A 14,843-nucleotide genomic window follows, 5' to 3' on the forward strand; every position below is an offset into this window, starting at 1 on the left:
ATGGTCTGCACTTTCGACTCATGTCTGTTGTACGTTTCTGATTTCTCCACTCCCCCATTATTTGCAGCTTTGGGTTTCTATGCCTCAACCTCTAAAAATCCTTCCCTAAATCATTTTGCTCTCCTCTATGTAAATGCACTTAAAATCTTTTTGTTCGCTTGTCCTAATATCTTATTATGCTACTTGATGTCATATTAACACTCCTGTGACATAGTGTCGTACAGTGTGGAAACAGGCCCTTCGGCCCAACTTGCCCACACCGGCCAACATGTCCCAGCTACACTAGTCCCACCTGCCTGTGTTTGGCCCATATCCCTCTAAACCTATCCTATCCATGTACCTGCCTAAATGTTACTTATCGCGACGGTCCCTGCTCCAACTACCTCCCCTGGTAGCTCGTTCTATACACCTACCACCCATTGCTTTATGCCTTGGGTTATTTGATTACATTTAAATTCGCTATATGAATTGAAGTTATTATAAATGTTGTCAACTGCCTTCTAGATTTGCACTTTTATCAATTTTTCAAGCCTTTACTAATAAAAAATCAAGTTATCAACATAATCAATGTGAAGATATGAATCAGTATTGTGCTTATTAATCTGTTGTCGCCGAGAGTTTGTAGGTTAACTAGGCATTTACTTGCTCTGAATTCTACATTCATAAATTGGACCTGGCTCTCCTGATATGCCATTACAAAGTCCCCTCCACTTTCACTCCAGGTGGTTCTAGTGCATGCTGGCCAGCAAAGGATCTAGCTGTGTTTTCATGCTTCACGTGTGAGTTTACAATTGTGTGTTCAGCAGCGGGGAGGGGCACGGCAGCCAATCCCGATCCAGTAGCTAAACGTGCATCTCGGAGCCAGATTCATGGCTGATACTTCCTACTTCCAGTCCAGAAATTGTACCAGTCAGCATAACTTAGAGGATGTTTGTATGGCAGATGTTCAACATCAATTCCAGGTGACTGGGTGTGATGGCGTATCACACCATTGTATTGTCCTGTCTGGGGGAGAAGGGAGTTGACCTTGTTACAGCTGTCAGTTTAATAAGTACAGCCACAACCATGGCTGTATTTAGTTGTTTTAATCTTACTATACCAGATTTTTAGAACCTGGTATACTCCGATTAAAGCACTCGACTAACAGAAAATTTATGGTTCATGTTATTTTGCAGTGATTATTAGTTTAATCGTTAACATTTCTTTAATTTGCTACTTTTTTTTTTTAGCCTTCTCATAGTCATGTTGTCACAAACTGTTCTTTATTCCTGGCTTAATTCTTCAGACGCTCCAGGAGTAGATCGCAACACACATCTCCCTCAAGGCACAAAGACAGGCGTGATTCTAAGAGTCCTCAAGCAAAACGTTCACGATCAAAAGATGGGCGTGGATCAAAAAGTCCTTCCCCATCAAGGTAAACAATCAGAATGTTTTAAGCTTCAACTAGTCAAAATTCTACCATTCTTTCCTGGCCTGTATATTTATATTCTTGGGTTTGGCCTTGTATATTGATATTCTTGGGTTTATTGCCCTGACCCAGTCTGAAAATGGCCTTGCTGAGGCAGCGTGAAGTGCAGATGGGGGAGGCTGGTTAACGTGATGGTCTGCACTGCGTGTACAACTCTGCAATTTCTCACGGCCTTGGCTGGATTTGTTCCCGAACCATGCCCATTCCATCAGCATTAATCCTGCCGGTTATTCCAGAGTTGTATATACTTCCACCACACCTGCTGCCACCGCACCAGAGAGCCGGGTTCGATCCTGACCTCGGGTGCTGTTTGTGTGGAGTTTGCACGTTCTGCCTGTAACCGCCTGAGCCACAGGGAGATTCAGAAGTCTGAGTTTAACGTAGGAAAGGGGGTTTAACTTAGGAAAATGTAAGATGTTGCACTTTGCTTGGAGGAATCAGAAAGCAGACCTGCTTAAATGAAAATAATCTTTATATAGGTCTTTATAGGGACCCAGGTGTTGATGTGCATAAACACAATGTTAGCACGGAGTAAATAACCATTAAGGTTTTCGGATTGAAGTTTCAAAATGGAGAAAACGTACCAAACTCACAGCCTGTTGGGGAAGTTACACCAGGAGTACTGAGTACCATTTACATTCTGCCTAAACTAGCCGTTGCTGCTAGCTTTTTGTAACATAATGATGGCAGTCATGTCCCTGAGTAGTTTAGTTTAGAGATACAGCGCAGAAACAGGCCCTTCAGTCCACGCCGACCAACGATCACCTGTACCCTACTCCGATCCTACACACTCGGGACAATTTGTTGAAGCAGAAGCCAATTGACCTTCAAACCTGCGTGTCTTTGGAGTGTGCCAGGAAACCAGAGCACCCAGAGAAAACCCACGCGGTCACAGGGAGAACAAACAAGTTCCATAAGAACAGCGTCAGGATCTAACCCGGGTCTCTGGTGCTGTAAAGCAGCAAGTCTACCGTTGCGCACTGTGCCGTTATTCTTCTGCATTTCCACCTTTGTGATGGGGCATCATTGTGCAATGAGCATGGATGACAGCTTCTGAAGTAATTTGGGTAGGGGGATACAAATAGGCGGTACCACCACACCACCCAGCGACCTACACAGCTCTTCTGTGTGCGACAGAGACTTGCATCCTCATCTGTTGCATTTGGAGCCCTCAGCGTGGCCTCTATCCTCCACATTGCCAGCTAGGTGACCGCTTTGCCGGGCACTTATGTTCTGTTCACGAGGGCTGGCTTGAGGTTCTGGTTGCAAGCCAATTTGACTCCCGTCCCCATTCCCACACTGACCTGTTTGGCCTCAGTTACCTCCACTGCCGGGGTGAAGCGAAATGCAAACACCACCTCATTATCTGCATCATAGATAATTAATATAAGCCACAAACTATAAACTACAGCACCAATCCCTGAGGCACATCACTGGTCACAGGCCTTCAGTCCGATAAACAATCTTCTCCTATCACCCTCAGCTTACTTCCATGAAGCCAATTCTCTATACATTTGAAGGGTTTCGACCAGAAACATTGCCTATTCCTTCGCTCCATAGATGCTGCCTCACCCGCTGAGTTTCTCCAGCATTTTTGTCTACCTTCGATTTTCCAGCATCTGCAGTTCCTTCTTAAACACTCTAACCATTTGGTTATTTTCTCCTTGGATCCCATGTGATCTAACCTTCCAAAGCAGCTTACCATGTGAAATGTTATCAAATGCCTTGCATAGGATCTACAGCTTTGCCATCATCTACCTTTTTGCTTACTTAAAAAAAAAAAATCAATGAGATTCATAAGACACAATCTTCCACGTACAAAACCATGCTGAATACCCCTAATCAGCTCATGTTATCCAGATGCATATATATCTTATCTATCAGAATCCTCTCCAGTATTTTGCCTACCACAGATGTTAGGCTCACTGGTCTATAGTTCCCAGGCTTTTCCTTGCAGCCCTTTTTAAATGGAGGCACAACATCAGCCACCCTTCAATCTTCTGGCACCTCACACACTCCCTATTAACCTTCTTGGAAAGAAGGGTGTACGTCCTCCAACACACCCTTCTTTCCAAATCCAAAATTGAAGAATTCAGTGTTTATGTCATTGGGTTGTAAGCAACCCAAGCAGAATACGAGGTGCTGTTCCTCCAATTTGTCTGTGGCCTCACTCTGACAGTGGAGGAGACCCACGACAGAAAGGTCAGTGTGGGAATGCGAAGAGGAGTCACCTCAATGGTTAATGAGCAGGAGATCCAGTGAGCCTTGGCGGTCCAAATACAAGTGTTTGGCGATATGATCATCCAAGTCTACACTTGGTCTTGTCTCTTTACTTACCTCTTCGGAATGATATCCATTTTGTAAAATGCTTGACGAGTCCTTCTCAGATGATGGTAAATCACTGGAAATGAATTCCCTGAAAATGAAACATGATTAAAAAAAAAGACAATTTGTTTTCAAGAGATTGATGGGATTTCAGAAAAATATAAGAGCAAATGGTGGATGTAGAAAATTAATCATATGAAAACATAGCAAAATCGGCGTGTGATTTGGTTACTCTGCACAAGGATGTGTCTTCCCGTTGTCCTTGAGTGACTTGGTTGTATTTATGTATAGTATTATCTAAACTGATTGGAAACCGTGCAGAACAAGCTTTTCACTGTACCTCGGTACATGCAACAATAATCAACCAAAGCCTCAATTTTAAACCAACTGTGCCGTTATTCTTCCTGCTTTCACACCATTGGTCTTAAATACTCGCATGTTCACCGCTTATAGAGGCACTGTGCTAACTGCACAAATAAGTCCATTGCAGGCAGAGTGGATAAAGATCTAAACTGCGGCCTGGGATTTTTTTGAAAGATTGTTTGTCAGCCATGGCTATTCCTCATTTACATAGACAAAATCTTTATATGATTTTGAAGATCACTGATATGCAAATCATTGTCCCTTACACCAATTATTATTAATTTTTTAAATCAAAGATAAGTCATTCAAAAATATACAATTAAAATCCGTGCATGAATCGGAGATATCTTGCTATTGATGCCCACATCCTTTAGATGATGAGAGAGTCTGCCACTTCTGCATTGTGGTTTTAATGTTAGCTGGCTCTATAATAGTGCCTGAACTGCTCTTGATACTTCTAATCAGCAGCCGGAACAAATACTTCCAGCAGCATCAGGTCTTCATGTTGTGCATTCGCTTTGTAAAATATCTAACTTGCAATCTACAAGTTCTTACTGAAGAAGGCACATGAAATTAAAAGTGGTTACATTAAAACAGGAGGTTATACAGAATTACGAAAGGGTATTCAAAACTTAGCTCACTCTGCTCTTCACCAAAGATCCTATAGCAAGCAAGATAGACCACTCCTGCTAAATGCAATGGGCTGACGTGTAGTACGCAACGGAGCGGAACGCGGGCCTTTTTTTCATCCATTTCAGTAACCCGACCCCAACCGACTCGCAGTGTAATCAACGTTGCGGGAGTTTGTGTTAATAAATTATAATTCTGAAAATGAAGAGAAGATTTTTACCAAATAACTTTTATTTTTACGAGGATGTTTCCTTAACCGGCTTCCGTCTCCGCACTAGTTATCTTTGCTCCGCTGTGATGGGATCTTTGGTACGGAGATGGAAGCCGGTTACGGAAATGGGGCCGAAAATTACCCATGAATCTGCCCATGTCTTTTTCGTCGAGTGATCTATCTTGCTTGCTCTAGGATCTTTGCTCTTCACCTGAGCTATAATTACACTGCAGATTGCATTGTTTTCCAATTCCAGCAGGTGGGGATAGCTGGTAAGATTTTCTAACATGGTTGTGAGATTTTCCTATATTTCTGTTCAGTGTGTCACCCAGAAAAACTGAGCAGTCAGATTGGTCATTTCGTCGTGATTTCTTCGTGATCACTATTTAGATTGGATAACTTGATTAAATAAGACCACTCCATTTCCTTTCATAGGATCCATTTATATATCTTGATTTGTATTTTCTGACTTTTTAAATGCCGCATTTCCTAATTTCCAATGAAAGGATTATTTTTTCCTGTTTGCGGTATGAAATTTTGGTCAAAGGGAATGTTTTTGGAGTCATACAGCTCAGAAACAAGCCCTTGGTCCAACTCATTCACGCTGACCAAGATGTCCACCTAGCTAATCCGTTTTTCCCATATTTGACCATGAATCTCAAAACCTTTCTTCAACATGTACCTGTCCAAACATCCGTGCAGTTCAGTTTAGTTTATTGTCGCGTCTAATGAGGTACAGTGAAAAGCTTTTGTTGCGTGCTAACCAGTCAGCAGAAAGACAATACATGATTACATTCGACCCATATACAGTGTTTGAGGTGGAATAAAGTTTAATGCATGCAAGGTCCTATCAAGGAAAGTCCAAGGGTCACCAAAGAGATAGATAGTAGTTCAGCACTGCTCTCTGGTTGGGGCAGGATGGTTCAGTTGCCTGATAACAGCTGGGAAGAAACTGTCCCTGAATCTGGAGGTGTGCGTTTTCACATATCTATAACTGTTGGCTGATGGGAGAAGAGGGAGTGGCCAGGATGTGACTCGTCAACGGCCACTCCCACTTCTTCCCTCTCCCATCAGGCAAAAGATATAGAAGGTATGAAAACGCACACCTCCAGATTCAGGAACAATTTTTAAAAATATAGATGTTTAAATATAGTCATTGTACATGCCTCAATCACAAAACCTCTGGCAACTATTTCCATATACCCACAACCTTCTATGAAAAAAATGCTCCTCGGGTTCCTATTAAATCTTACCCCTGCTACCTTAAACCTTGTGCATTTTAGCTTTTGATTTCCCAACCCTCGGAAAAAGACTCTGCATTCACCATATCTATTCTTGTGATTTTACACACCTCTATCAGTTTCCTGTACTCCAAGGAATAAAGTCCTGAGCTACCTAACCTCTCCCACAAACATTGACTTATCCAATTTCAGGTAGTCCTTGCTTTCTCCCTCCTTCCCCTCCCCTTCCCAGCTCTCCCACAGCCCACTGTCTCCGCCTCTTCCTTTCTTTTTACCGCCGCCCCGCCCCCACATCAGTCTGAAGAAGGGTCTCGACCCGAAACGTCGCCTATTCCTTCGCTCCATAGATGCTGCCTCACCCGCTGAGTTTCTCCAGCATTTTTGTCTACCTTAGAATTTTCTAGCATCTGCAGTTCTTTCTTAAACAATCGCTCTTTAACTCAGTCCCTTGAGAGCTGGCAACGTCTTTCTAAATATTTTCTTTGTTCTCCAGCATATCATTCTGATAACTGGGTGACCAAAATTGAACAACACAATGCTCTTAAACATTAAGCCTCATGGAAGTCTTCTTCAACTGCAACATAAGATCCCAGCTTCTATACTCAATGTACTGACTGATGAAGGCCAGCATGCCAAAAGCCGCCTTCATCTCTCTCTGTCCACATGTTATCACTTCTGGAAAATATAATAATAATTTGTTTATAGGGACAGTGCATATTAATGAACATTTGCATGTAAATATGCGAGATTGTAGCCAATCAGTAGCTAATTTCCGTCTCTAGTCCGAGGCAAAGGTAGGTGAAGTGTCTTGCCCAAGGACACAACGACAGTACACACTCCAAGCAGGATTCGAACCGGCCACCTTCAGGTTGCCAGCCGAACACTTAGCCCATTGTGCCATCTGTCGTCCTTGTATTCCGAAATCCCTCTGTTCTACAACACTCCCTGGGGCCCTACCATTCATTGTGAAAGTCTACCTTGTTTGACTTCCCAAAACACAACACCTTGTACACAACTGAATTAAACACCATTTGCTATTCCTCAGCCTACTTATCTTGCTCATAAGTTCATGTGATAGCAGAATTAGACCATTCAGTCCATCAAGTCTACTCCACCATTCAATCATGGCTGATCCATATTTCCCTCCTAATCCCATTCTCCTGCCTTCTCCCCGTAACCCCTGATATCCGTACCAATCAAGAATTTATTAATCTCTGCTTTAAAAAATTGACTTGGCCTCCACAGCTTTCTGTGGCAATTAATTCCATAGATCCACCACCCTCTGACTAAAGAAATTCCTCCTCATCTCCTTCCTAAAGGTACGTCCTTTTATTTTCCGGAGCTATGGCCTCTGGTCCCAGACTCTCCCACTAGTGGAAACATCCTCTCCACATCCACTCTATCCAGGCCTTTCACTGGCTATTTCGGCACAACTTCACTAGCTGATTAAGGTCCCAATGTGTTTCTTGAGCATTCGAATGATAGGTTTGAGGGCTTCCTTTGCAGTTTATAATGTGAGTTGTGGAAAAGTATTGTCCAAAGCTGTCATTAATAGTAAATAATGTGAAGTTAGATGTTTTGGAATTATGCATATGCTGACTAATATCCTGTAGTGCTTGCTTGACCTTTTTAATATATGTGATCTGCCGGCAATAACAGGGAAAAGAAACCGGAAGGTGACAGTAAAGTGAAGGAAGAAAACAAAGATGGAGATGGAGAAAATGGAAAGAAGAAAGAAAAGAACTCCACTACCTCACCAAGAAGATCTCGAAGTTTAAGCCGGTAGGAAACATGATAATTTAAGGCATTTAATTATGTTAAGAGTATGCATGTTTTTAGAATTACCATAGATTTTATGAACTGGGTGACCAGTCCATCAAACCATAACCATCTGGACTTGACCATAAAAAGGTGGGATTTATACATGTTCCACACAGGTAACATGGAATGATTTTGCACACTCGTGTTCCCTCCTCGCAAAAGGTATGTATTTTAGGGATAAGATAGTTTTGTAACTGGATTGAATAAAAATTGTTAAAAAGCATGTACATTAAAAGTTGGTACTGCTTGAATTAGAATAATGTTCCAAGCACAGTAGCGCAGGGGTAGAGTTGCTGCCTTGCGGTGCCAGAGACACTGGTTCGACCCTCCTTATAAGGTGCTGGCAGTACATAGTTTGTACCTTCTCCCTGTGACCTGCGTGGGTTTTCTCCGGGTGCTTCGGTTTTCTCCCACACTCCAAAGACGTGTAGATTTGTAGGTTAATGTGGCTTGGTAATATTGTAAATTGTCCCCGGTGTATGTAGGATAGTGTCAGTGTGCGGGGATCGCTGGCCGGTGCGGACTCGGTGGGCTGAGCCGCCTGTTTCCGTGCTGTATCGCTAAATTAAACTATAAAAATTATATTTACAGAGAAAAATATGGAAAGAAAAGCAGAAGTTTATCAAGAAAAAGATCCAAGACACCTAAAAGGAGGTCCAAGACACCGAAAAAAATATCGCGGTCCCCGCGGAAGAGGACCAGGTCACCACGAAAGAGGTCCAGGTCACCAAGGAAGAGGTCCAGATCGCCAAGGAAGAGGTCCAGATCGCCACGGCGACGGTCCAGGTCACCAAGGAGAAGGTCCAGGTCGCCAAGACGGAGATCCAGATCTCTACGAAGGCGGTCCAGGTCACCAAAGAGAAGATCCAGATCACCAAGGAGGCGGTCCAGATCACCAAAGAGGCGACCCAGGACACCAAAGAGAAAGCTTTCCAAATCTCCGTCCCCAAGAAGGTAATGGCCCATTGTTATGGATAACAGTATTAGCAATTTCTTGGCAAGAGTTTCAGCAAACATAGTGATTTAAAGAGACATACTGGATAGACTCGGCTTGTACTCGCTAGATTTTAGAAGATTGAGGGGGAATCTTATAGAAACTTACAAAATTCTTAAGGGGTTGGACAGGCTAGATGCAGGAAGATTGTTCCCGATGTTGGGGAAGTCCAGAACAAGGGGTCACAGTTTAAGGATAAGGGGGAAATCTTTTAGGACCGAGATGAGAAAAACATTTTTCACACAGAGAGTGGTGAATCTCTGGAATTCTCTGCCACAGACGGTAGTTGAGGCCAGTTCATTGGCTATACAAATTCATTTCACTTGCACCTTATGTGCAATGTGACGAATAAAACTGATTGGTTGATTGATTGATTGATATTTAAGAGGGAGTTAGATGTGGCCCTTGTGGCTAAAGGGATTAGGGGGTATGGAGAGAAGGCAGGTACAGGATACTGAGTTGGATGATCAGCCATGATCATATTGAATGGTGGTGCAGGCTCGAAGGGCCGAATGGCCTACTCCTGCACCTTGTTTCTATGTTTCTATCAGATTCCATTGCAAACTCTAAATATTTCTCACAGGGTTTAATGGCTCCCACTTCACCAGACCTATAAGGACATTTTCAGAAACATGTTAAAAAGATCCCCAGGCATCTTGTAGCCCCTCCTAGACTCAACATTATGTTCAACAGTTTCATGTCATGCTATTTTTTATTGGACTTTTCTTCGAGTTAATACAATGTAGGTTCGCTGAGTTGATTTATGTTAATGATAGTACTATTCTTATGTACAGACCTTCGAGACCGAACTTTGCTTTCTATTCTTGTACCACTACCAACTCCCTTTATCTTGCATGTTTATCCTTTTCTTAATGTTCCTTCCACTTCTGCTCTCACAGACTTCTGTGATCTTTGCTTCCAAACTGGTTAATTCATCCTTGGAAAACTTGGATGGGCGATGTTCATAAAGTCATAGAGCGATACAGTGTAGAAACAGGCCCTTCAGCCCAACTCACCCACACTGGCCAACATGTCCCAGCTACATTAGTCCCACCTGCCCGCGTTTGGTCCACATAGGGTCTGTCCTTGGCACGCAAATTACGCGACCTCGTGGTAGCGTTGAGGCGCACTGGCATTGTATGGCCGCGCGGGGCCGGTCCCACTTAGAAGCACGGAGGGGTACGGAGTTGTGTGCGACATCGCGCGGGGCTCTGAAATTTTTGTAGTGAACGAAATCCTCGCGCGCCAACGGCCTGTCGCGGAACTGACGGCCAAAGTGGGACAGACCCAAGACCCTGGCGCGACGCAACGTCTCACCTGCAACAGCAGCAGAAGCAGGCAAACGATCGTCGAACTCGGCCTGGGGCTCACGGCCGTTGTGGTCCGGATCCGCCCCCACTTCTACTCCCAGAGCGGGGCCAAGAAAATTGAAGATTGATACAAAATGCAGGAGTAACTCAGCGGGACCGGCATCATCTCTGGAGAAAAGTATTGGGTGATGTTTCGGGTCAAGACCCTTCTTTTCAGACTGAAGAAGAGTCTCGACACGAAACGTCACCCATTGCTTCTCTCCAGAGATGCTGCCGGTCCCTCTGAGTTACTCCAGCTTTGTGTCCATCTTCAAATGACGTCACGCGCTCCAGTCCCAGCCTCAACTACCTCCTCTGGCAGCTTGTTCCATACACCCACCACCCCTCAGATTCCTATTAAATATTTTACCCCTTATCTTAAACCTACGTCTTCTGGTTCTCGATTCCCCTAATATGGACAAGAGACTATGTGCGTATACCCAATCTATTCCTCTCATGATTATGTATGCTATTTGCTTTTATTTCAGGTATTCAGAATTAATTGTATTTTATTTCCGTGTTAAGTGCAAAATGTTTCTTTTTTTCCAGGATTAGGAAAGAGAAAAGAAAAGACAAAGACCGAGAACAGAGCAAAGATGTGGTTGAGAGAGAAAATTCAAGCAGCCAAAGCATAGACAAGAGTAAACGCGATCATTCCACCTCAAAGAAAAAGAAAGATAAGGATAAGGACAAGGAAAAGGACAGGGAGCGAGAGAAGGACAAAGAGAGGGAAAGGGACAAGAAGGAGGAGAGAGACAAGGACAAGAAGGAGGAGAGAGACAAGGACAAGAAGGACAGGGAGAGGGAGAAGGACAAGGACAAGGAGAGAGAGAGGGAGAAGGACGCCGAGAGGGAGGACACGGAGAGGGTAAAGGAGAAAGAGAAGGAAAAAGATGCGGAGAGAGTGAGGGTAAAGGACGCGGAGAAAGAGGAAGAAAGGGGCGCGGAGAGAGAGGAGGAAAAGGACGCGGAGAAAGAGAGGGTGAAGGACTCGGAGAGAGAGAGGGAGAATGACGCGGAAAAAGAGAGGGTGAAGGATGGGGAGAGAGAGAGGGTGAAGGACGCGGAGAGAGAGAAGGAAAAAGACGCTGAGAGAGAGAGGGAGAAGGACACGGAGAAAGAGAGGGTGAAGGACGCGGAGAGAGAGAGGGAGAAGGACACGGAGAAAGAGAGGGTGAAGGACGCAGAGAGAGAGAGGGTGAAGGACACGGAGAGAGAGAAGGTGAAGGACACGGAGAGAGAGAAGGAAAAAGACGCTGAGAGAGAGAAGGTGAAGGATGCGGAGAGAGAGAAGGTGAAGGAAGCCGAGAGAGAGAGGGTGAAGGACGCGGAGAGAGAGAGGGTGAAGGACGCGGAGAGAGAGAGGGTGAAGGACGCGGAGAGAGAGAAGGAAAAAGACGCCGAGAGAGAGAAGGTGAAGGATGCGGAGAGAGAGAAGGTGAAGGAAGCCGAGAGAGAGAAGGTGAAGGATGCGGAGAGAGAGAGGGTGAAGGACGCCGAGAGAGAGAAGGTGAATGACGCGGAGAGAGAGAGGGAAAGGGACGCGGAGAGAGAGAGGGAAAGGGACGAGGAGAGGGAGAGGGAAAGGGACGAGGAGAGGGAGAGGGAAAGGGACGCGGAGAGGGAGAGGGAAAGGGACGCGGAGAGAGAGAGGGAAAGGGACGCGGAGAGAGAGAGGGAAAGGGACGCGGAGAGAGAGAGGGAAAGGGACGCGGAGAGAGAGAGGGAAAGGGACGCGGAGAGGGAGAAGGTGAAGGACGCGGAGAGAGAGAGGGAAAGGGACGCGGAGAGGGAGAAGGTAAAGGACAAGGAGAGAGAGCAACACACTGAGAAAGAGAGGGAAAAGGAGAAAGACCAAGTGAAAGACGAGGGAGAGGATGCGGAGAAAGAGGTGAGCGATGACGGGAACGATCCAGCACCGGAGGAAAAAGACGAGGGGGTAGAAGTGGAGGACAAAGGGAAAGAAACGACGGAGGAGAACGACCAGCGGGGAGACGACGCGAAGGAACAGAAAAGCGAAGGAAATTACGAGGTGAGGGAGGAGAAGGGGGAGGAAATAGAGGAGGCAAGGAAGGGGAAAGAAGAGGAACAAGTTGAGGCGGAGGAAAAAGAGAAAGACGAGCAAAAGGAAGAGAAAGACTGCAAAATCAAGCAAGATAAAAGTGATATTAAGGTAAAATTTAATGAACAATCTCTTTTGGTCATTTTGTGTCAGCAGTGCAGGGTTCATGTTTGGGCTCATAGCAAACATCTATGTACCAGATTTCAGGCTCCTGTACCTTCTACCTGATGGCAGCGGAGAGATGAGTGTGTGGCCAGGATGGTGTGGGTCCTTGATGATGTTGACAGCCTTTTTAAGGCAGCGACTGCGATAGATCCCTTCGATGGTGGGGAGGTCAGAGCCGATGATGGACTGGGCAGTGGTCACAACTTTCTGCATTTTTTCCGCTCCTTATTTTCCACAGAGTGAAACAATGAACCAGGACACCCACTTAAAGTGTACAAGGATTTCTTTAGACAACCCACCAGGCATCGTATTAAGAGGATATAATATTGACTTTTAAGAATGTATTAGATTTGATGTACTTTTTTTTTTTTTTTTTTTAATCTTGCGTAATAATCTGTGTTGAATTGTGGCAACTTGTTTGAGGGCTTCCTTAAAATAGCTGAGCCTATTGTTTAGAGAACTGTTGCTTTAAATGTATGACACCGACCGCTTTGTTCATTTGCATTACCGCTTCTCGTTATGTTATTGTGTTCTTCGGTAGACACTGGGAAGTACATGTGCAGGAAGGAACTGCAGATGCTGACGTTTCGGGTCGAAGGGTCTCTACCCAAAACGTCACCCATTCCTTCCATCCAGAGATGCTGCCTGTCCCGCTGAGTTACTCCAGCATTTCGTGTCTATTCTATTATGGAAGTATTATGGAGAGACTCCTTGCATCACAAAGGTTGTCCTAATTAATAAACATTTCTTCAGTAATTCTCAGTTTACAGTATACAGTTACTATCTAACTCATTGGAGACCCTCGGTCTATCTTTGATTGGACTTTACTAGACTTAACTTGCACTAAACCATATCCATTTTATGTGTAGGAAGGACCTGCAGATGCTGGTTTACATGAAGAGAGACACAAAATGCTGGAGTAACTCAACTAAAGAAGGGTCTCGACCCGTAATGTCACCCATTCCTTCTCTCCAGAGATGCTGCCTGTCCCGCTGAGTTGCTCCAACATTTTGTGCCTATCTTTGGTGGTTGTCCTCGTTACTCCCGTTATCATGTATCTGTACACTGTCGATATCAATCTTGTTCGCTGACTGGTTAGCACGCGCCAATAGCTTTTCACTGTACCTCAGTACACCTGACAGTAAACTAAACTCAACGTGGTGAAGCATTCAGTCAGTAAGGATAGTGGACAGTCTTGAGTGTGTCCAATTAATCAAGTCTGATCCTTTCACTTAAAGTGAGCCGCCTCCTACTTGCGCCTGTTATTGAAATAATGTACTCAAGTATTTTGATTTCTACCTCTGTTCCATGATTATTGCAGTAACTTGTATGAATTTTGTTTGCAGATGGAAGAAGATCTCGTTAACAAAGATGGCTATAATAGTGGCAAAGGCAAAGAAATCACAGGATCCAAGAGCGAGGTTTTAGGTGATGTTAAAGAAAATGGTAACCATAGCCTGACTCAGCCCAGCACTGAAGAATCACACAAGTCTGAGAATATTCTTTTCGTTAACATTGAAGAGGGAAAGGGGGACAATACAGACATGTTATCCGTGGACTCAAATGAAATGCAGAACAAGCCTGTTTCTTTGGTTAAAGAAGACTGTCTTTAGCAACTCAGTCTTTCTAGATTGGTTACATATCTCTGTGATATTTTTGATGAGTCCCTGATCAAGGCATTTCTTCAAATTTTCAAAATATTTAGAACAGAAGGAATCCGTATTGTACAAGTATGCCTTGTTAGTTCATGAACTTGCAAGCATAGAATGGATAGATCTGTAAGTAGTGGGACAGAATAAAAATGACAAGGTAGCATCTTTGTCATGAAGGAACTGTAAATATATGTATTACTTTTTTAAGCTTACATAATACCCATACTTGCCTTCACAGATTTTTGTTAAATCTCTAAGATGTACCTATATTATTCTACTAGTATTGTTGATGAGCAGAGGGAATAGTAAGATACACCTGCTGATTATTTTATGAATAATTTCATCATCTGGATTTTTTGTTGTCGTCGCTCCTTGGGACAGTAAACTTGTCTATTTGCCATGAGAACAGATACATTACCCACAGGATGATGCACAGCGGGACAGAACAAGATGCATCTTGACTACATGTCAAATAAAATCCGCAATTGCAATCTGCATTTTTTTTTTTGTACTTTTAGATTTGGACAAAATATGAAACCAAGGTTTGTAGGTAAATACCTTC

General features: G+C 44.0%; 1 protein-coding gene across 1 annotated transcript in view; it reads left to right on the forward strand.

Moving 5' to 3' along the window:
- Positions 1 to 14,242, forward strand: part of srek1 (splicing regulatory glutamic acid and lysine rich protein 1) — a 57,584-nt gene extending 43,342 nt beyond the window's left edge. The window contains exons 8-13 of the mRNA XM_033018824.1: positions 1,286 to 1,414; positions 7,898 to 8,020; positions 8,651 to 9,013; positions 10,952 to 11,433; positions 12,319 to 12,575; positions 13,976 to 14,242. Coding sequence (XP_032874715.1) covers positions 1,286 to 1,414; positions 7,898 to 8,020; positions 8,651 to 9,013; positions 10,952 to 11,433; positions 12,319 to 12,575; positions 13,976 to 14,242 — 1,621 coding nt within the window. The remainder of the gene's footprint in view (positions 1 to 1,285; positions 1,415 to 7,897; positions 8,021 to 8,650; positions 9,014 to 10,951; positions 11,434 to 12,318; positions 12,576 to 13,975) is intronic.
- Positions 14,243 to 14,843: the final 601 nt, after the last annotated feature.

Source organism: Amblyraja radiata, chromosome 3, assembly GCF_010909765.2.
Source record: "Amblyraja radiata isolate CabotCenter1 chromosome 3, sAmbRad1.1.pri, whole genome shotgun sequence".
NCBI lineage: Eukaryota > Metazoa > Chordata > Chondrichthyes > Rajiformes > Rajidae > Amblyraja > Amblyraja radiata.